General features: G+C 42.8%; 1 protein-coding gene across 1 annotated transcript in view; it reads left to right on the top strand.

The window, feature by feature from the left end:
• The window catches only part of LOC141132620 (dihydrofolate reductase-like), a 132329-nt gene that overhangs the window by 71109 nt on the left and 37065 nt on the right, over positions 1-24155 (top strand). The window contains exons 3-5 of the mRNA XM_073621219.1: positions 14830-14944; positions 16353-16402; positions 16534-16639. Of these exons, the coding sequence (XP_073477320.1) occupies positions 14838-14944; positions 16353-16402; positions 16534-16639 (263 nt within the window). The 5' untranslated portion in view covers positions 14830-14837. The remainder of the gene's footprint in view (positions 1-14829; positions 14945-16352; positions 16403-16533; positions 16640-24155) is intronic.

Below are 24155 nucleotides of genomic sequence, written 5' to 3'. Positions count from 1 at the left end.
TCATACTATTCTATTGTTTTTTTCTGTTCTTTTCTAATTTATTATTTTATTTTCTATTCTATTCTATTTTCTATTCTATTCAAATTTATTCTATTCCAAATTCGATTTTTGGAAGAAGGATATTTTCTATTGCATTCTATTCTATTGTTTTTTTTTCTATTCTATGGAATAGAATTCTTAGGAATATATTTGAGTAAAAGTTTTTTTTACATAGCCCTGACAGCACTGCTTGTTCATTAATAATACTAAGTAAAATTTCCCCCAGCAGTGCAGGGTTGTGTGATCTATCTGTGGCGGTTTGTAAATACATTGCCCCAGTAGATGGATCACACAATGCTGTAGCACTAAGTGATATTTAAGGCTCCTTGAACCACCTTTAGGGAGCCTTGACTGCTGGAAGCATGGCATCACTGTGGGTGTAAACCTAAAAGGGAAGTTAAGTAGCTCCCTTAGGATTGGCTACAAGACCTGAGGTGACCGGGTGGAGCCTGAACTCTAGGAAAAGGCTATGCTGAGGAACATCCAACTGCTCTGAGGAGATTCAGCTATCACAAGAGTTGCTAGGTGAGTATCTCTCCTCTGTTCCCAGGCCCCTCACTACAAAAATCTGACAGATGCTCTAATGCACCATACTGACTGATCCCCAGCCCCTGCAGGGTCCTCAGTACTTCAGTCAGACATTGGATTAGTACTGGAGCCACTGGCAATGAATTTGCTGGCTCCACTCTTACAATCCCCACTCTGCCCTCAGCGCTACAGGTTCATTTACATGGCCCTGACCTCTCCTATAATTCATGAACCCCTGTTGCTACCCACACCAGAGTGTGTCTCTAAGCCATCACATCCCCTGAAAACTGCTGCTCTGACCAGAAAGTTTCTCTCCTCTGCACCCAGCGGCCTTCCCCTATGCTCATTCCTGCATGGGATGGGGCCCTTCACCACAGCTACTGGCTCCTCTCCTACTTTCACCACTCACTCCTCTGCCCACAACCTGTGAAGACTTTGAATAGAGCATCTGCCTCTATTATTGGACACCGCCTTCCCTATCCTAGGATTCCCAGAGCACTGCCATCACATGTGAATGGACCTCAGACCTTGGACACGTGCAGCATCTCACTCCCTGGATTCTGTCAGAGAGGCTGAGTTCCCTGTGCCCTACAGGGCAGGAACTGATGTATCCTGTCAGCTCTCATCCCCTCCAGCATTTCACTCAGCTCCTCTCACTGCCTGTGTGAAAGATCAGGTTTCATACTGCAGGAGGCACCTAGTAACTCTTTGCATCCCTGCCTCAGCCTGCATGCCAGCCAACTCTCCTCTTCATTGACATATGATTTCAGTGTTACAGCCTCCCCAAGTGACATGCCTCAGATTCTCTGACAGGGCTTCTGTGTCACTTGAGGCAGGAGGCTCCTTCTTATTAACTCTGCATGTCCCGGCACAACCTCTGACACACAGGGTCAACTCCTGGACTCCAGACTCTTCTTTCAGTTCTTTCTGCAAGCCATCATGAGTCCTCCTACTCTTACTCCTTTGGGTAAGTATAATTATGGGGTGGTCTGAGATAAGTCAAGTGTAGCTTTTTTAGGGCCACTGATGCATTTGTGCAGCAGTCCAATCAAATCTTATGTCTACTTTATTGGCTGTCATGCCAGCTGTGGCTCCTACCGCATCCCCAGAGTCTGGTTCTCCCCCCCTTCAATTTGCACTTAGTACAGGGGGTTAAATAAATACATTTTAAAAATGGCACTGTGAGTTCACTGATGTGCTGACGCTGGTGCTTTTTCATACACAGATATTTGACATATAGAAAGATATTAATGTTCATACTGTGGGTGAAAATCAGCTTTCTTGTATTGTTGGGAACTGGCTGCAGGGTTTCTGTGCCTATGCATTGCTCTAAAAAAAAAAAAAAAAAAATTACAGAATTAGTCCCTTCTTCCCTATTTAGTTCTGTGGATCTCAGTTGGGAGGTCTACAAAATATATGGAGGGCTGTGCTGTTTAATTCTGATACCCAGTTTTGCCTAAAAATGGCTGCCTGGAAATAACTACGTTTTGACTTTATTCAATCTAGCGCTGACTTTTACTCTGCATATGGTTATTACTTATGTGCCAGCACAGGCCAACTTCTTTTCAGTCACATGCACAGATCGTCAGTGGTATACACATAGGCAACTGCTGACTGTTTAATGAGAGCCACTTTGTGCGCACAACTTCTCCCTTGGCGGTGGTGCCTGCCCAGCTGTCGACTTTCTGAATGGGGAATACACCACTTATCAAACCAGGTTCCAAGTTCAACCCTCCTAAGACGAAGGATGCCAGTCAAAGTCTCAAGGATGTTGCACTGGCTAGACCAGTACCCTTTCAGTAGGGAGGCTTGGATCTTACAGTCGGGATTTAAACGGGGGTTTTGGATCCCTTTCATCCACCCCTAACGCTCCTTTGGGTTTCCTCTCTTGGTGTGGTAACCAAAAAAAATAAAAAAATAAATAAAAAATAGGTGTGTGTGTATATATATATATATATATATATATATATATATATATATATATTACAATTTCACACACTTGTACAACACTTTCTTTCCCTGCAGGCTTGTCAGTTAATGGTGATTTTGATCAGGAGAATACCTGGGACCAATACTCCACTTTTGATACAGCACCTTCTTTGCTGAGTTCTCTGGTGCTTCTACCCTTCTGGTGAAGGCTGACAACGAATCTGCCTTTCGCTTCCTACCTGTACACTGTGACTGTTCCATCCCAACAACATGGAAGGTCCTGCCCATCTTCTGTTCTTTTGGGCATTGAGATTGACATTGTGGGGATGGTCTGCTGACTTCCTGGGGTTAGCTTCTTTCCTTGGTTAAATTCCCAAGGGACTCTAGGAAGCTATGGCTGTAGCAGCTTCAACCTTTTTGGGCCATCTTGTTTTCACATTCCACATACTTCTGATGGGCAGTGCCTTCTGTGGGCATCTATGAAAATGTATATCAGATACACATCATTATGTACCAATTATCAGCGCGATGACTTGGAAGCACGGTTGTCCTTCTTGCACTCCCCTAATGGTCCTTCTTTGATGAATGGAGGAATTGTCGAACACACAGCTGGAGTTTTTTACAGGTCTGCATTCAGCTTCTGTAGCTTTGTCATTTTATTCCAGGATGACTGGTCTGCTGAACCTTGGCCGGCCTCATTGGCCCAACTATTTGTTGTGTAACATTATGCTGTTAGAGCCTTTACCTAATATGGTCAAGTGGTTAACTGCCTTTCTGCACGCTCTCCACCTTTGTTCTCCCTGTTGTGTTTTTTCTGGCGCTTGGATATGATTTTTCCCACGTACTCTTTTCCCATTGGCGCAGCCATTGCTAACCATGGGATGTTTTTTTTCAGATGACGGAGATTGCTTTTAAGTAGATGGGAATCATTAGAATTTTTGCTATATGTTCGTCCTCACCTTTTGTTCTGATTTCATGTCTCTCCCCAGAATTACTTTGGATCTTGTTGACTCCTTTGTTTATTAGGCCTCTTGCCATGCCGAATTTTGATATTATGGGGAGAATTTTCCTTTGCAGTTGGCAGAATTCGTTGTCACAGTTTCCGTGGCCTACACTGGCTGCTGGTATTATCTGAGACAACTTGTTTTAGGCCTCTTCATTCTTATCATTCATGTATGGGGTAACAATGTAGGGCATTACCGACCTGTAGATTCAACCACCTCTATTAGGCGTTGTATTGCTCCGTGTTGTGCCAGTTTTACCTATTGTTTGGTCCAACATTGTTCCCCTTTTCTGGTTTTGGCCAGTCACATATTTTGTTCTTGTTTCTAGTTCTTGTTTGGAGCTGTTTCGCCGCAAGGTGAATGCCTAGGTTTTCAAATTTGTCCACAGGATTGGTGGCATTGTTGTCTGCCGCTGGGGTCTTGAGGGAAATAACAGTTTTTTTTAAGACCTGATGGGGTTAATTTAAATGAGTGGCCTAAATATGTTCACCTTGGCCTACAATTTGGTGTTGAGCAGGTGCTGGCTGCGGTGGGGTGCTCGTCAGTGTACCACTGACTTGCGTGTGGCGGTTTTGACCTTGCCAGCAATTGATGTTGCTTTATGGGCTATGCCCTCAAGTTAAATTCTGGGTTCAGTCTAATGCCTATCTGGCACTGATGGTAAGGACAGGCCTCTTAGACTATGTGAGTTTATATTTATGGGTGCGCATGGTATACTGTAACTGGCATTGTTTGGTAGATTTGGAAAGTTGTACTTTTAAAACGTTCAATAAAGCTGCCCTATTTCCAACTTAATCAGCTTCTGTACCTTTTTGGGTGGGGGCAAGGTATTAGTTTATTAGTTGGTCATAAATGAGCCCATGCTTCTCAGCAGTCGTGTAACTATTATAAATGAAAAATCAGCAGGGTCAGGTTGGTGTTGTGTGTGTGACATGGAATGAAAGACCACTTGACACTGCAGGACTGTGTTATACATGGTAGCAGCCTGACCCCGTTGTTTTTCATCAAATCAAAGATCTCTCAGCGCTGTGGCTCTGTGTGATCCATTGGCCAAGGCTGTGTATTTACGAGCATCTCCAGATAAACGCACAGCCTGTAGGCTATGAAATTTTGTGCATAACAGCACGGGTCTCCAGAGTGCTCCCTTTTGTCAGAGACCAGCACTGGCAATCACAAATCGTCCATACCGCAAGGGCTTCTCACAAAGATTGGTCGCCCCAAAACTCAAAAGGGAAGAGTCAGCTAGATTTTAAGTAGAGAGATAAGAGATGTGTATGTCCTTTCCTCCATCCATGATGACACTGTGGTGGAATTTCAAAAAAAGACATGGTCCCGTCCAAAAACCCAAGTTAATATTTAACTATAGCCAGTTTATAGGGGGGTGTGGATTTTAGCGACCAAATGTTACAGCCCTACTTAACCACCAGGAGATCAATTCATTGGTTCAAAAAAAGTATCTATATACTTTTTTCAGTTAGCCCTGTACAATCCTTATGTCATCTTTTGTAAGTGCACACAAAGACCCCTATCCTACCTGAAGTACCAAGGGGACATTGTTACAGCCTTTATCTATCTGGAAGTCCATACCCCTGAACAAATTTGCTCTGATTCAGTGAGCAGGCTAAATGAAAGACACTTCCCCAATATCATCCCTCCTACCCAAAACAGGCTGCAACCCCCCCAAAAAATGTTGTGTTCACACCAATAACAGAATTTGATGTGACACTCGATACTATTGTCCCCAATGTCCCTCTTAGCCTGGTATCTGTATAGGAGAGTACTTCTGTATCTACCATACATCATTATTGGTTAAATATAGTGAAGATATTTCTCCAGTGTCCGCTACCTGCCATTTCCCTTGTATGACTGTGCCTCTGCCTACTGTCTTAACTGACTCTGGCCTGTTAATTGACCATGCCTCTGCCTGCTGCCCTAACTGACCCTGGCGTGTTTATTGATGATGCCTCTGCTTGCCGCCTGAACTGACCCTAGCTTGTTTATCGACCACATGTCTGCCTTCCACCTGAACTGACCATGTTTTTTACCTGCCGCCCAAACTGATCTTTTACCCTGCCACTGTAGTAGTGGGATTCAAGATAACACGGGGGTCTTACGTATGTGAGAGGTTCTAGAGACGTTCTTCTGAATGGAAAAATCTACGTTTTTGTTTTCCATGTTTTGTAATTCCCGGGTTTCAGGGTCTGAAGTCCGGAGGCTTCGAAAAGCTATGGGTGTGAAGAAGCTTCTACCCCAGGTCTTACCTGACTGAGGCCCTAAGCCTGATGTTTCTGTCTGCTGACATCTGACTCTGGCCTATTAATTGACCACGCCTCTGCCTGTCATCTGAACTGACTCTGGCCTGCTAATCAGCCATGCCTCTGCCTGCCATCTGAACTTACCCCGGCCTGCTAATCAACCATGCCTCTGCCTGCCACCTGTACTGACCCTGGCCTGTTAGTCGACCATGACTCTGCCTGTCTGCTGTCTGAACTGATCATGACCCTGCCTGCTGCCTGAGCTGACCCTGGTCTGTTAGTCGACCATGACTCTGCCTGCCGTCTGAACTGATCATGACCCTGCCAGCTACCTGAACTTACCCTGGTCTGTTAATTGACCTTGCCTCTGCTTGCTGTCTGAACTGATCATGCCTCTGCCTGCCACCTGAATTGACCCTGGCCTGTTTATGAGCCATGTTCTTGCCTGCTTCCTGCACCAGTACCTTGGCTGTGCTGACCATGTCTCTGCCTGCTGCCTGTACTGACCCTGGACTGTTTATGGACCATGTTGCTGCCTGCTGCCTGGATGTCAGCCTGCTGCCTGTACTGACCCTGGCCTGTTTATGGACCATGTTGCTGCCTGCTGCCTAGATGTCAGCCTGCTTCCTGTACTGACCATGTCCTGTTTATGGACCATGTTCCTGCCTGCTGCCTAGACCAATAGTTTGGCTGTAATGACCATGCCTCTGCCTGCTGCCTGGATGATTCTTTTCGCTGTTGCTGAACACATCTCTGCCTGCTGCCTGGACCAATGTTTTACCTGTTTTTAGACCACTTCTCTGCCTGCCACCAGTACTGACCCATCTACACATCCCAGTAGCTACATTCCTGTGAGACACCAGTCTTACTTATCCTCCCTTCGACAACTGCACTACTAAAACCACAGGTTTGCTTTCCACAATGTGGTAATTTTGTGGGTGTTTCCATTGTTGTGGTGCTCCGGGGCTTCAATTAATGTGATGGGTAGTCAAGAAATTAGATGTGTAATTTATGCCCCTAGAACGGTGCTTCTTCATGTTGGGCCTCTATGCGGCTAGGCTAAGAAAAAAAATTGGTATCGCCATACTCCGTACAGATTGTATTTTGGGGTGTAATAGGTAGTCAGGAAATGACATGCATCATTTATGTGCAATTTATGCTCCTCCTGATAGTGAGGCGTCGGTCAAAAATGGAACAGAATGTGGATGCAGTGAGGTCTGTTCTGAACCATGACCGATGGCTCACTATCAGAAAGATTGCAGGCTCTGATCGCCATCCCACTTGAAGACTTCCAGGATGCTATGAAGAATGGAAAAATTGCTGGGAGCGTTGTTTACACTCACAAGGTGCATACTTTGAAGGAGACCATGTCCAATTGTAAATTTTTTTCAATAAAATAGATTTTAAAATATCACTCTCATAACTTTCTGGACACACTTCGTATTTGCACATTTTTTATTTTATAACAAACTAAGAAAAACTTGTTTTTTTTTTAAAAAAAAATCAGTTGTTTTAGTTTATTTTGCAAAAAAGGTGATTATATACAGTATCTCACAAAAGTGAGTACAACCCTCACGTTTTCGTAAATATTTTATTATATCTTTTCATGTGACAACACTGAAGAAATTACACTTTGCTACAATGTAAAGTAGTGAGTGTACAGCTTGTATAACAGTGTAAATTTGCTGTCCTCTCAAAATAACTCCAGCCATCAGCCATTAATGTCTAAACCGTTGGCAACAAAAGTGAGTAAGTGAAAATGTCCAAATTGGGCCCAATTAGCCATTTTCCCTCCCCGGTGTCATATGACTCGTTAGTGTTACAAGGTCTCAGGTGAGAATGGGGAGCAGGTGTGTTAAATTTGGTGTTATCGCTCTCACTCTCTCATACTGGTCACTGCAAGTTCAACGTGGCACCTCATGGCAAAGAACTCTCTGAGGATCTGAAAAAAAGAATTGTTGCTCTACATATAGATGGCCTAGGCTATGAGAAGGTTGCCAAGACCTTGAAACTGAGCTGCAGCACGGTGGCCAAGACCATAAAGCGGTTTAACAGGACAGGTTCCATTCAGAACAGAACTCACCATGGTCGACCAAAGAAGTTGAGTGCACATGCTCAGCATCATATCCAGATGTCTAAACGGCTGGCAACAAAAGTGAGTACATCCCTAAGTGAGAATGTCCAAATTGGGCCAAAAGTGTCAATATTTTGTGTGGCCACCTTTATTTTCCAGCACTGCCTTAACCCTCTTGGGCATGGAGTTCACCAGAGCTTCACAGGTTGCCACTGGAGTCCTCTTCCACTCCCCCATAATGACATCACAGAGCTGGTGGACGTTAGAGACCTTGCACTCCTCCCCCTTCCGTTTGAGGATGCTCCACAGACGCTCAGTAGGGTTTAGATCTGGAGACGTGCTTGACCAGTTCATTACCCCTACCCTCAGCTTTTTTAGCAAGGCAGTGGTCATCTTGGAGGTGTGTTTGTTTGGAGTCGTTGTCATGTTGGAATACTGCCCTGTGGCCCAGTCCCCAAAGGGAGGGGATCATGCTCTGCTTCAGTATGTCACAGTACATGTTGGCATTCATGGTTCCCTCAATGAACTGTAGCTCCCCAGTGCCGGCAGCACTCATGCAGCCCCAGAACATGACACTCCCACCACCATGCTTGACTGTAGGCAAGACACACTTGTCTTTGTACTCCTCACCTGGTTGCCACCACACAAGCTTGACACATCTAAACCAAATAAGTTTATCTTGGTCTCATCAGACCACAGGACATGGTTCCAGTAATCCATGTCCTTAGTCTGCTTGTCTTCAGCGGGCTTTTTTGTGCATCATCTTTAGAAGAGGCCATCTACTGGGACGACAGCCATGCAGACCGATTTGATACAGTGTGCGACGTAACCGGGTGACCCCGCCCCCTCTGACAACACGGGGAAAGCCACAGGGAAGTCCCCGTGAAGTCCCCGTGCGTCAGAGGAGGACGGGGTCACTGAGTGGCCCCGCCCTCCATTATATAAGAAGTGTCAGAAGAACCGAAGCGTCACACGACGGAAGACCCCACTGAGGCGGATAGCGCGGATGGACTGGAGAAGAAGCCGGAGGAAGATGCGGGACGAGAAGAGCAGAGGAAGAAGATGGAGAAGAAGAAAATGAAGAAGAAGATGAAGGAAGAAGAAGAACACCGAAGGAAGACCAGAAGAAAGAAGGTGGAAGAAGAAGGAATTAATAAAGGACTTGTCAAAAACCGTCTCTTGTGTTTTTTAACTTTTTGACACTTTTTTTGTGAAATGGTAGGGTTACATTTTTACCCCATTACCAATTCACACAGGGGGGGCGGGGTCCCCCTGTTAAAGGGGGCTTCCAGATTCCGATAAGTCGCTCGCCCGCAGACCCCCACAACCACCGGGAAAGGGTTGTGGGGATGAGGTCCTTCTCCCCATCAACATGGGGACAAGGTGCTTTGGGGGGCTACCCCAAAGCACCCTCCCAATGTTGAGGGCATGTGGCCTGGTACGGTTCAGGAGGGGGGTGCTCTCTCGTCCCCCCCTCTTTTCCTGCGGCCTTCTAGGTTGCGTGCTCGGATAAGGGTCTGGTATGGATTTTTGGGGGGACCCCACGCCATTTTATTTTAAATTTTGGCGCGGGGTTCCCCTTAATATCCATACGAGACCTGAAGGGCCTGGTATGGAATTTAGGGGGAGCCCCACGCATTTTTTTTTTTTGGTCCGGGGTTCCCCTGTGGGGAAATTCCATGCCGTTTTTATCAATTAACTTTTATGTGTATTGCCGGACCGACAATTCATTATAGCCTATAGCCGGCGCTAGCGATAGTAGTTTTACATGACTTTTTTTCCTTTAGAAATGTCATTTTGCTGTCAGACTATTCCAAAAACGGGAAACATGCGCCCCTTTACAGGCATACTACCGTTAGCAACAGCATAACAACGTTATTAAGAAGAATTCAGAGGTCATGTCATGTTCGGCAACTTTGCCGTATTGCTTTGTTCTGTGATTTATCCCTTAATAAAGAACACCTGATTGTTAAAAAAAAGAATTCAGAGACTTATTGTACTTTAAAAGTGTTGGTCTTACATAAAATGCACACATTTACTTGTATTTAGTTTTAAACATATTGTATGGCTCTCACTGAATTACATTTTAAAATATGTGGCGTTCATGGCTCTCTCAGCCAAAAAGGTTACCGACCCTGGTTTACAGTATATATCTAAATACTGAATCAAAAGATTGGTCTTGGGGTGATAGACCCAACATTCACATAAAAATTCAGAAATCCCGACATGTTTCGGAAAATAATTCCTTCTTCAAGGGCTCATTTAGTGCAGACTGTACTTCCTAGCAGCAAAAGATAGTAAGAATGTGTTAGAGCTACGAATTTATGTATGAATATATAATTACATATGTATGGTACATCATAGTGGTAAAAATGTTTAAAAGTTGAATTGTTAAACAATAAGAAATTGTAGAGGGCAGCAATTCAATACATGGCATGGGGGACAAGTTGGAACTAACAGACAAACAATTATGAATCCAAAAAATACTTACAACCAATACCATCAAAAGCAGTGTACATTATACATCCGGTTCCACAGGTGATGAGGTCTGCATCTAGGGTTTCAGCCCTCGCATGGGTATGGACACACGGAACATGGCACCATATTGTAAATTGAAGAGTGTAAGAAAAAACTCTCAATTTCAAGGGGTGGTAATAGGTGGGGTTCTAATCAAAGAAACGCCTCTCTGCCACAAGCATGTGCCTATATAGCAGATAGGCCCACGAGGATAGCCACAGCAAGAGCACCTAAACATGAAAAATAAATGTGGTCTAAAATCACCACGGGGCGTACCTGTGCCGGGGGACAAAGCTGCAAGCACACAGAACATCAGATTCAGAGTGGCAGAGACATTGCATAATGTAATTAGGCATTTAATCAGTGTGTATACTGAAACACATGCATGGGATGGAACCAAAAGTATGAGACGCAGAACCTGCAAAAGATAACAATAAATGTTACAATCAAAAAATAGCTGACTTTGATTAGTGATCATTGTAAATGTGAGACCATGAGTGATATGGATACATTGTAACATATTAAGACATTGTGGAATATGTACAACAAATAAACAATGTTGGTCAGGTGATCAAAGATATTGGTACAGAGTAAATCACAAGATGTATCGGAGAGAAGAAAGGATATCAAAGCACGAATATTATATACCTATATATATACCCATTTCTATAAGTATGCATATATTATAGACATAAAAATTGAAACAAGCAAATTACAGTACATAGGAGGCAAAGAAGGGCAGAAAGAGGGGGAGAAAATCCACAGTGGCAATCCCAAGTTGAAAAAAATCCATGGTTGTTGCAATTTCTATAAGCATGTGTGGAGTCACAGATCTTTTTCAAAACCTGCAGAGCGGAAGCCCTCTAGAAAGGGCTTAAACTTAAAGGCTTCATTCAAGCCAGGAAGTACGGTGGCGTTTAAATCTGAGATCCATCTGAGCTCCGTTGGAGGAGAATCTTGTTAAGATCACCACCACGGGGGCTTGGATGTATTCGGTCCAGCACCAGGACTTTAATGTCAGGGAAGCGGCCGTGATGTACTAGGGCCACATGCCTGCCTAGAGGGAGGTCTCGATTGCTGTTTTTCATAGCTAGGACATGACGGTAAATTCTTTTCCATACGTTTTGGATGGTCTTTCCTATAGAATAGCAACCACAATCACAATATAGCATGTATACTACTAATGTGGTCAGTTATCGAAATGTCTCGGGGTGAACGTCCAACCATTAGGCAGACGTATGTTTTTTCAAGTGTCCATGAAGCAGCAATGATTACAAGCACCACAAGGGAAGGTTCCCAGAAGCTTGCACGGATCGCCGCGCATAGAACCCTTAAATTAACTTTTAACTAATAGGTCCCCAACAGAACACACCAGCCTATATGTGACCAGTGGGGTTGGAGGAACATAGGGTCCTATCTTAGGATCAGAGGCCAAAACGTGCCAGTATTTCTGGAAAATTTGTTTAACTTTACAGTGTTCATTAGAGTAAGTGGTAATGATGCAAGTATATTCATGGGACGTAGTGTTATCACATGAAAAATATAATAAAATATTTACAAAATGTGCGGGGTGTATGTACACAGATACATAGAAAGCTCTATCTGTTGCTAAAAAATGATAAAAAATTTATTTGGATACAGCCTATGGTTGCCACCTCATCCCTTTAAACTCGAACACATATTAATTACACAGGTTCTGTGGCTGATTAAGGTGGTAATTAAACTCACTTGGTGCCTTGGTGCATTTAATTAGCCTCAGAACCTGTGTAATTCAAAGGTGGATGATGTGGCAACTCTAATACAGTGTTGCATGACAGTAATTGTCATTGAAGGTGTGAGTCCACTGACAGCTGAAAATTGGCCTGGGCAGAAAGGGGGTAAGGGGTGGTTAATTTGGAGAGATTTCCTCTAACTTCCTGTTTTGCCTATGGGACAGGAAGTGAAGGTAAAGCTCCCCAATTATACATGACAAAAAAAGCTGACGGGTTATTCTATTCAAACAGGGGTTACTCTATCCAAAATGAAAAAAAAAAGCTTTGCCTATAGTTCTACTTTCAATTTAGTGTATTTTTTTTACTGAAAATATAGATTTGAGACACGCCTGTTGTTTATTATGCTCGTTCCTTAAAGTAGGCCAACAACATTTTGGAAGGGACATGCAATAGAACTTGTGGAAAACAGTGATGGAGAATAAAGAAAGAGAGAAAAAAAGAAAAAAAAAAAAAGGTAATGTGCGTCTCCATTGGGGGCAAACATACACCATTTGGGTACAACACAGAAAAAAAAGCAAAGTGCCATAGTTTGTAGTAGTAACACGGGGCAGCCTTCCAATTTTACATTTCAGAAGTAATTGTATACCTCTCTATAAAAAAATAGACTTGCATATTAAGACTGATATCCCTTTAGAATATAATAATAAGTATTATAATGTATGTCATGGCAAAATGAAAAAAAAACAAACATATTCAATAACAGTAGCGGCTGGTGCTAAAAGTTTTGGGGGGGTGAACACAAACCCCTCCAGGTCCACACACACCAGAGGATGCCGTGAGACCTGCCTACAAATGGAGCCCTGCAGTGGTCACGGCTCCCCTGATACCCGGCGGCTTCCGTGTTAACCCGTTTTTTTTTCCGGGTTCCAAATCTTCAGCCTCCTGTCCTGATTGGCCAGAAGCCAGAAACTGGAAGTGACGCAATGGCGAATATTGATTTGCTAAAATCACAAATGGGAGGATTTGGGGCGCAGACCAGGACAACCTAAAACAAGCCAATTAGAGCCTCAGGCTCTAATCACATGCTTGTAAAAATGACGGACCTAATAGAAACCCACTAGTTCGGCGCCCCGCACAGTGCAGTAAGTGCACACACATAGAACAATTGATTTTTAAATAAATGATAATATAACTAACATTTTTTAACTTTAGATGTTAAAAATGTTAGTCATATTATCAGTTATTTAAAAATAAATTGTTCTATGATTATGCAAACTAACTGTGGGGGGCAGGTGCCCCTGCGCCCCTTATGGACCGGCCGCCACTGTTCAATATATCTCTGCAATACATGTATGTTTCACAATGTTCTATCCCTTTAAAGACCCTGCAAGTACAGAAGAATACCTGTTCTGCAGGACATGCACTCAGCACCTAAATCCTGCTGTAGTCTGACAACACAGCAACTATTGTGGACTATGTGATGTCTGCCCGTCCCAGTTTTCTTTTGCTCAAATTCTCCCCTATCCTATTCACCACAATATAGTGACACATTTTTCTGTAGTCCAAGAGAAGAACTATGCAGGCTAATTTCACTCCTCAAGATAACACAGGAAGTGTGCACAGGACAGCTCTGAAATTCTGACATGATAAATCATTTTTGCACTTATAGAACAGATATAATACAATATTTTCAATGGTTTAGTTAACAGAACAAAATGAAGCAAAAAAAAAAAAAAGAACTTTGTTTTTAGGGTTTACATACATCTTAAAGAAGAAGACAGCTAAATGCACTGTTGAAATCTAAGTGTGTGAGTAGTTTTCCCTGCCAGAGGGAAAGCAGAGCCAGGTTGGTGAACTCACTTTTCTTTAAGCAATATGGCTAGGTCACCTTTCTGCCCCCAACTTTTCACTGGACAGTGAAGGAGCTGGAACGGGCTGATGAGCTCATCCCTCTGCTCTCTCCTCCTGTCAGAATGTTCCTTGTCCAGGGCTGGGACAAGGGGTGGGCAGGAGGGGCGGCTGCCGGGGGGGGGGCACCATAAGGAGATTGAGGAGGGGGGGATTTGTGTTGGAAGGGCAAATTTGGGGGGTAGCAGGGGGTAAGTATTGTTCTAGGAGGGGATATTGGGGGGGGGGGGGTTGTGATTTAGAGGGGATTTGTGTTGGAGGAGGGGGGAAAAGATTTGTGCTAGGAGGGGGGATTTTTGGGGGATTTGTGCTGTGAGGTGGGCGGATGTGTACTAGGAAGGGAAACTTTAGGGGTAGAAGATTTGTAATGGGGGGGGGTGATTTTTTTGGGTGGGGGGGCATTTGAGCTGGGGGGAATTGGGGTATGGGGGAGGCAATGATTTCTGCTGAGAAGGGGTATTTCAGCAGAGTTTAGTACTGGGAGAAGGCAGAATTTATGCTTAGGGGGTAAGCATGCAGATTAGTGCTCTGTGTTTTTGTGGGGGGATTTTTGCTGACACATATTGCGCATACATCTTGTGGGGGTGCAGTTCGGTAGGTTCACCCTGGGCTCTAGATGACCTCGTCCCAGAACTGTCCTGTCAGACACATGTAAATGAAGCACGCAGTTGGCTTAGAGCGCTATCCCCCTCCCCTGGCCTTCTACTGGGCAACAGATTATAAGAGGCTGATATCAAGCCAAATTCAGGTACTCACACTAGTTGTATTTAAAAATTTAGATTTTTTATGAATCCACAATTTCATTCATTAGTGTTTTCACATCTGCATGGAGCAGATATTTAATAAATTCTTCTTCTTTTCAGGATCTACCATGTCCAAATCTGATGCGCCCATCACATACAAACCAATAAAATTGATTGCCGCTGCTTGCAATAATATGGGAATTGGTCTCAATGGGAGGTTACCATGGAATTTACCGTAAGTATTTTTTCGACAATATTTTACCCATGCAAGTCCCAATAACAAAAAGCAGCGCTAAAGATTTAAGAATTCCTGGTATCATCAAGTCATGCAGAAGTAAAGGTAAAACCACATTTTAACCACTTCCGGTCCGCCCACCTTCGTTATACGTCGGTACTTTGAAGAGGTGTATCGTTGGTATGGCAGCAGCTAGCTGCCATAACCCCGGTATCCTCTTCTTCAGCGGGCAGTCTGCTTCAAGATAAAAGTGGTCTCTGCTGCGAATTCGCAGCGAGATCACTTTTATCGGCGGCGGGAGAGGAGCCATCGGCAGCAGTGGAGGCGATCGGATGTTCTCCCCTGTGTGACATGGAGACGAGTGAGGGGACGATGACCCCCACCCGTCTCCATATCATTGCAGGGCGGAAGCGACGTCAAAACGTCACTTCCGCCCATAGCTCTTAAAGGGCCATTTATATATTTTTTTTATGACATTTTTTTTTTTTATTGCATTGTAGTGTAAATATGAGATCTGAAGTCTTTTTGACCCCAGATCTCATATTTAAGAGGTCCTATCATGCTTTTTTTCTATTACAAGGGATGTTTACTTTCCTTGTAATAGGAATAAAAGTGACACCATTTTTTTTTTAAAAGAACAGTGTAAAAATAAATAAAAGGTAAAATAAATAAGATAAATAATAAATAACATTTTTAAACGCGCCCCGTCCCGACGAGCTCGCGTGCAGAAGCGAACGTATACGCGAGTAGTGCCCCCATATGAAAACAATGTTCAAACCACACATGTGAAGTATCGCCACGATCGGTAGAGCGAGAGAAATAATTCTAGCCCTAGACCTCCTCTGTAACTCAAAACATGCAACCTGTAGAATTTTTTAAACGTCGCCTATGGAGATTTTTAAGGGTTAAAGTTTGTCGCCATTCCACGAGCGGGTGCAATTTTGAGGCGTGACATGTTTGGTATCAATTTACTCGGCATAACATTATCTTTCACAATATAAAAAAAAATTGGGCTAACATTACTGTCGTCTTATTTTTTTATTCAAAAAAGTTTATTATTTCAAAATGAGTGCGCATGTAAGACCGCTGCGCAAATATGGTGTGACAAAGTATTGCAACGACCAAAGTAATTTTCTAGCAAAAAAAAACGGTTTTTAACTTGTAAACAACAAATCTTAGAAAGAGGCTCGGTCCTTAAGTGGTTAACTTAAAGTTGCACTTTATTTAATCAAAGGATCGACTTCTGTTGAGCAGAGACAGCCACACACTGATCAAAATTCAGCTGGTCCCTGCTAAACCAGCCAAATTTTGTTCGTGTGTGGCCAGCTTTAGTGTTTGTTGTCTTAAACTGTATTGACCCTTTAAAATGCTGAACATTTCCTAATCGAAGATGTGTTTTTTTTCCCAGGAATGAATTTCAGTATCTGTTAAACAAATTAACGACAGTAGAACAGCCAGGTAAGTATTAAATAGTTCCACTTATCTGTGAATTATGTATATTAGTGTACATACCCCCCTGTCAACGTATCATGCTGGTAGTGTAGAACTGGTGTTGGTTAATAATCCTCTGACTGTGTACTTGTCTATAGGAACGAAAAATCTGCTTGTCTGGGGCCGAACGTCTTTTGAGTCCTTTGATGAGAACTTATTACCTCTGGCAAACACTGTTATAGCCCTCTTGACTAGGAAACTGAGGTAATGGGACTTCTGGGACCACAGGAAGAGACATTGTAGTACAAAGAATAAAGGAAATATTACAATAAATGAAAAAGAGAGAAAAATACAGAAAAGGATGAGCGAGGTCACAAAACTTTTATCTGTAAAGCTAAACTCCAGACAAACGGCTACATTTTCCAATAAACTACTACAGAAGCTGCTTTACCCACCAAAAGATTTGTATTTTTGTTCAACCAGTCCTAAGATTTATACAGCTCTGCCAAGCAGCACAGTTCTGTCTAGCATGCCTGATTTTCTTCTGCCCTGATTCAGTAACCTTTACAGGTCTTGTACCATTTCACTGTGACTGGGCAGTGAAATGAGAAGCAGCACACTGAAGCTGTACTATAGCGTGTATGAATGAAAAATGAGCTATGAATGGAGGAGGCAGAACTTTCATTCATCTACCTGTCCTAGTATTCATTGATCATTTCTCATTCGTAGTTAGGCATGTGCATTTCGTTTAGTTACGAATGGAAATTCAGACAAAAATTTCTCCGAATTTCTGAACCACAGTAGTAACAAACTTCAACAAATCCAAAATAAATTATAATAAAACAAATTATTTGAAGTCGAAAATGAATTTGAATACGAAATAAAAGTAAAATACGATGCTGATTCCTACTTGGGCTGCTTTATAGAGTAGAAAAGAATAGAATAAAACAGAATTGAATAGAATATAAAAAACTGAATAAAACAAAATAAAAATAGAATAGACTAGAATAGAATAAAATGACAATAGTCATCTTCCAAAATTTGCATTTCAAAATTTTATTCAATTCTATTTTATTTTTCTATTCTATTCTTTCATTTCTGTTCCATTCTATTCTTTTCTATTCTATTCCTTTATTTTCTATTCTATATTTTATTCTATTCTAGGACTAGAAAATGTAGTAAAAGGAAATTGAAACTATAAAGTACATTCTGAAAATGAATCATTCTAACATAATAATTATGACGCAACTAAATTATTAGCTTAACGAACGAGTTTGAAATGAAACACATTTTTCCGTCATGCGCATCTCTACTCATAGTACAGTTTCTATGAATAGAGGATGTGGGTGAAAAGGGCGTAATCGCCGCTCTTGATGAGTGCATATGACAGGTCCTCGGCTCTATTAACCTCTACCATGCCAGAAGATTATGGCAGTAGGAGCACAGGGGCATCAGAGCATCAATTATAGCAAGAGCCAGCAGCACAAAGGACACTTTGCATTGATGGTAATGTCTCTTTTATTTTTTTTACTATACTCTTTTTTAAGTCTAGGAAACTCTTTTTGTTTATAAAAGGATCGGGCAGGGATAAAACCTGTGAGTCTACTATTTGCTGTTGTTTATTGTCCTGCAGTTGTCCCTACAACATTTCATTAGAAGCCAAATAAAGTAACAGTTTGTTTTCGGATACAGTGGAGAAGGGTTCAACCCCCCTGTCACAATTTTCTTGCTGTATGCGTCCCCTTGGAGAGATTACTCTTCACTTCCTGCTGTCGAGATAAAACAGGAAGTGGTATGAAATCAGCCACAATGAGGCACAAACTGTTCTTAGATAGTCACTACCAGAACAGGTGTTCCCATAATGTAGGTTCCACGCTGTTCCTGTTGCAAGGATAAATGTAAAATTACGGATTTCCGATCATTTCCTGTTCACAGGGCAAGGAAGTGAGCAGAAATATCGCCAAACTAAATCTCAACGAGGACACAGATAGCAATGAAAATCTGACAGGAATTCTAACCTCTCACGACTCTATCCAGAACTAACAAACTGTTTTCTTTAGATACATTTTAACTAAAGGTGAAGTTTAATCTGTTTATTTTTGCCCATTTCATGCTCCCAACTTTGTGGGAACAGTTTGGGGATTGCCTCTTCCTGTTCCAACATGACAGTGCACAAAGCAAGGTCTATAAAGACATGGATGAGTGAGTTTGGGGTGGAGGAACTTGACTGGCCTGCACAGAGTCCTGACCTCAACCCGATAGAACACCTTTGGGATGAATTAGAGCGGAGATTGCCTTCTCGTCCAACATTAGTGCCTGACCTCACAAATGCGCTTCTGGAAGAATGGTCAAACATTCCCATAGACACACTCCTAAACCTTGTGGACAGCCTTCCCAGAAGAGTTGAAGCTGTTATAGCTGAAAAAGGTGGGCCAACTCAATATTGAACCCTACAGAGTAAGACTGAGATGTCATTAAAGTTCACCTGCCAGTAAAGGCAGGTGTCCCAATACTTTTGGTAATATAGTGTACCTTGTTTTAGATCTGGTGATGTCATTACTGGTCTCTGTGCTTCACTAAGCAATGCAGACAGATCATGGCTGATGGGAGGAGTTAGCAGACTCATGTACTTAGCTTCCTGAAAAGATCACAGCACCCTACTTCAGTATTCCTCTCAGGATCCCTGGTGCAAGCAGTGGGCTGACTACTGAGAGTAGCTATGCAAAGATCAAAATGCCTTTAAAGTGGAGTTCCACCCAAAAATGGAACTTCCGCTTTAAGTACTGGTGACCCCTGACATGCCAAATTTGGCATGTCATTTTTTTTGGGGGGGGGGGGAGCGAATACCCTCTTTTTAGATGCATCCAGCTCCCACTTCCTCCCGAGGCTCTGCGGCACTGGAAGGAAGATCACCTCTCCCCCCTCCCTCCCTGCAATCTTCTGGGACACGTCACAGGTCCCAGAAGATTGCCCGGCCATTCACAGCACGGCTAGCGCATGCGCAGTGCGTGCCCGGCTGTGAAGCCACAGCTAGGCGCCCACAGTAAGAATGCCGGCACCGTGGAGAGAAGGGGACAGGAGCGGTGCTTCGTATGCCCGCATTGCTGGACCGTGGGACAGGTGAGTGTCTGATTATTAAAAGTCAGCAGCTACACTTTTTGTAGCTGCTAACTTTTAATTTTTTTTTTTTTCAGCGGAACTCCGCTTTAAGGACTGGAGTCAGTCTTGAGGAGTGGACATTCTTAAGACAGACTGCATTTGCATGCACATTGTTCTAAGTCACGTCCGCATGAGATGCTGAACCTCTATGACTTCCACCCATCTCATGTTATACTGCAGAGCATTACAACTATCCCATGATTTACTACAGAGCATTCCACTTATCCTCTGACACTGCAGAGCATTCCACCCATCCCATAATGCACTGCAGAGCATTACAACTGCAGAATATTTCACCCAGTGGCAGAACTACCAGGGAGAAAAAGGTTGCAATTGTGACCAGGCCCTGGCGTTTCGCAACCAGGGGGGGCTCCAAGATGGCGGGAGGGTGGCCTGCTGCAGAACATGTGAAAGGGTCCCACTGTGGGTCGTAATAAAGGGTCCCATGGTGGGAGTAAAGGGGCTCGGGCTTGGAGGGAATCGCCTCAGGACCAGTGGGTCAGGGGGGCCTTTCATGTTTTTTTTACACTGGGGCCCTGAAGGTTCTAGTTAGACCTCTGTATGGCATAATGGATAAGTATCTGCCTCTATTTCTCAGCATTGAGGACACCATTGATCCTGATCAAATCTCCAACTCTATTTGCAGAAACGCAGCCCCAAACTTGCAAGGAACCTCAACCATGCTTCACTGTTGCCTGCAGACACTCATTATTGTACCGCTCTCCAGCCCTGCAGTAAAAAACTGCCTCCGGCTACAGCCAAATATGTCTAATTTTGACTGCTTAGCCCAGAGCTGCTGCAGCCATTTTTCTGCACCCTAGTTCCTATGTTTTTGTGCATAATTGAGTCATTTAACCTTGTTTCCATATCAGAGTTATGGCTTTTTGACTGCAATTCTTCCAGGAACACCACTTCTGCCCAGACATCTCCGGACAGTAGATGGGTGTACCTGGGTCCCACTGGATTTTGCTAGTTCTGTGCTGATGGCTCTGCTGGACATCTTCCCAGGTTGAAGGGAAGTAAGCATGATGTGTCTTTCATCTGTTGCATTCATTTCCTGGGCCCACCACTGCATCTACGGTCCTCAACATTGCCCATTTCTTTGTTCTTCTTTTATGATCCTCAACTTTTCCAATTTCTTTGGGCTTCTTTAAAAGAGTTTGAACATGCATTTATGCCTGAACAGCACATCTTGAAACCTCAGTCTGCTTTGAAATCTTTGCCTGGGATAGACCTTGCTGATGCAGTATATATGATAGAAATCAGACCTCGTGTCTTGTTGCTGTGCTCAGTCTTGCCAATGCCATGGTGTATGACCTGTGACATAAAACCATCTTCCACAACCTCACCTTAGTAGCAGAGTTTGGCTGTTCCTCACCCAGTTTTAGCCTCCTACACAGCCATTTCTGTTTCAGTTAATGACTGTTTCAACCTACTAATGAAATTGATGGCCGTTAGCACCTGCTTGGTACTTGATTGATTTGTATGATGGAAGATACTGCATATAGCCGCATAAAGAAGCAGTTAACCAACCTGATCACAAAGGAAACACAGGTCAACAGCGACATCTTCTTTCTCTCAAGATGCAAAAAGAGGAATCTCATACCACAGGGTCTCCAGATTAAAAATCCTTGTGCAAATACACTGAACTCTCCTTATGCAGAAGGACTCTGCAGACGTACCAGCGAGAGGTTAAGGAACAACCTCATTCATAAACTCTATGGTAAAAGGGAAACAATCCGGAAACAAAAGCAGTTGGTGTTTGAAACCTCAACACCATTGGATCCCACAAGCATCAACCAAATTAAGAATGAAATTGAAACCTTACAAAGACAACTGCAAAAACTTGCCATGAACAGGAAGCAAAAAAAACTCCAAAAGCTACATCAAGAGCAGACCTTTTGGATACAACCTAAACAACACAAAACAAACACAACTTCTATAACTCCTGCTATCAGCAACTTGGAAGCCAATCCAGAATCCCAAGGTATCCCTTGTGTAAATGCTGACTTTACAGAAAATGTGGATATACCAGAGGAACTCGGAATAATAAATTTGTCAAATCATCAACTTACTACACCAGAAACAACAGTCCTCTCCAAAGGCCTCACATTCTGCCCAACCACCAAATTGGATAAATTACAGGTATGGTCAGATATGGAGGAATTCTTTAGGAGACTAAGGCTCAAAGAATATTTTGACAGTAAGGAAAGGAATCCTAGGACAATAGATGGTTACAAAAGGAAAAAGAACAGCAACTTCACACCTCCACAAGGACGCAACCCCAAACTGGATACCTATATTGACAGCTTCAGGCTGCGAGTTACATCCCTGATATCCACCCAGCAAAAGAAAACATTATACAACCTTTCGCCACTGGAGCGAAGAGCTGTACATGATCTGCGCAATAATCAGGCCATAACCATCAAACCAGCAGATAAAGGGGGAGCAGTCGTTGTGATGGATACAGACAAATATATACAAGAGGGCCAGAGGCAGCTGGCAAATACTACTTACTACAAAAAACTGGATTATGATCCGACCCAGGATTTTACTAAGCAATTAAAAGGTCTCATTGCGACAATGCCAAGCCACCTACATTCAGAACTCATCAATGCAATTCCGGATAATCCAGAAATGGGAGACTTCTACATGCTGCCCAAGATCCACAAGCCAGGAAATCCAGGCAGACCCATTATAACAGGTATGAATACACTTACTGAACATATCTCAGGCCTTGTAGAAAACATGTTAAAACCTTTAGTCATGAACACTGCAAGTTTCCTGCAAGACACCACTGATTTTCTGAACAAGCTTAACAATATACAACAATTACCACCTAATACTCTTCTAGTCACTATGGATGTAGAATCTCTGTACAGTAACATCCCTCACAAGGATGGGTTGGCGGCATGTCACAGATTCTTATCATCCTCACCAGACCACAAATACACTGCTGAGGATGTGACACGGCTCATTGAATTCATTCTTACACACAACTACTTCACTTTCAATAATGACATCTATCTCCAGTGTATGGGTACTGCCATGGGAAGCAAAATGGCACCCCAATATGCAAATTTATTTATGGCTGACCTGGAGGACAAATTTCTGAACAGCATACAACAAAAGCCATACAGATATTATCGCTATATTGATGATATATTCATGATATGGACTGAAGGTGAAGAAAATCTAAACCAATTCTTTTCATTGATCAACACTTTTCACCCATCTATCAAACTAAAAATGGACTATTCGAACACACATGTCAACTTCCTGGACACTACAGTATACATCAGGGATGACAAGCTACACACGTCAATATACAGAAAACCGACTGACCGATGTAGCTATCTTCATAGTTCCAGTTTTCACCCCCAACACACCAAACGGGCCATCATACACAGCCAGGCCATCAGATACCACCGAATTTGTTCAGACCCAGAAGACAGAGATAAACATCTCAGAACACTGGCAGACTCCTTCCATAAGAAAGGTTACAAAGACAAAACCATAAACAACAGCATAAACACAGCCTTGAAAACCCGTAGAGAAAATCTCCTCCAATACACAGAGAAAAAACAAATAACCGAGTACCTCTAGTGACCACATACAACCCAGCACTTGAAGGGATCAAAAAGATAATTAAAGATTTACAACCCATTATAACAGAGGATGAAACTCTGAAAGGAATATTCCAACAACCCCCATTATTGGCTTTCAGACAACCACCCAACCTCAAACACAAACTAATCAGCAGGAAACTTCACTCTGATTATGAAGTCAAAAATAATGGTTGCAAACCCTGCAATAAAAAACGCTGCAAACTATGCAACCAGATAAATCTATCCAAAAGTGTTACACACACAAATGGGACCTTCTATATCATGGGATCTTACAGCTGTACCTCAAGTAATGTTGTGTACCTCATCCAATGCAAAAGGTGCAGCAAAGGATCTTATGTTGGTGAAACAGGACAGAAGTTGCAAGTGAGGATGAATTTGCACAGACATACCATCAAAGAACATAAAGAAGACAGTTTATGCACACCTGTGGGACATCATTTCTCACAATCGGACCACACTATAGAAGACCTCAATGTCTTAGTTCTTAAAGGGAATTTCAGAACTATCCAGGAAAGGAAAACGTTTGAACTAAGAATGATACTTCTTTTTGACACAAAGAATAATGGCCTGAATTTAGACATTGGTTTCCTTACACATTATGCTAAAGTTTTACGACCGCTCTGTGATTAGTATTCCCCCCCCTTGCATTCCCTCCTAGCTCTCCCTCTGTCTTATCTCACTAACTCTGCTGCTATCTTTATTACCATTGATTTGTATGTGTTTTGTTTTCTTTTTTTTTTTTTTTTTTTTTCCTTTTTTTCTTTAACATTCTGCTTAAAAATGTGTGAATCAGTACTGCTTGGACCTTGAAGAAGGGGACATACCCCGAAAGCTTGTCCTGAAAAATTGTATGTTAGTGCAAATAAAAAAAGTATCACGGACAGTACTCAATTTTCTCTGTCACCTGCTTGGTATAATTGGTTTCACCTGAAACTAATCCTATAATATCCCTCACTTTGTTCAAGTGTGCAAAGTGTGCAAGTGTAAGAACT

The sequence above is a fragment of the Aquarana catesbeiana genome, linkage group LG03, assembly GCF_042186555.1.
Source record: "Aquarana catesbeiana isolate 2022-GZ linkage group LG03, ASM4218655v1, whole genome shotgun sequence".
Classification (NCBI taxonomy): domain Eukaryota; kingdom Metazoa; phylum Chordata; class Amphibia; order Anura; family Ranidae; genus Aquarana; species Aquarana catesbeiana.
This window is presented reverse-complemented; position numbering and strand designations above follow the sequence as displayed.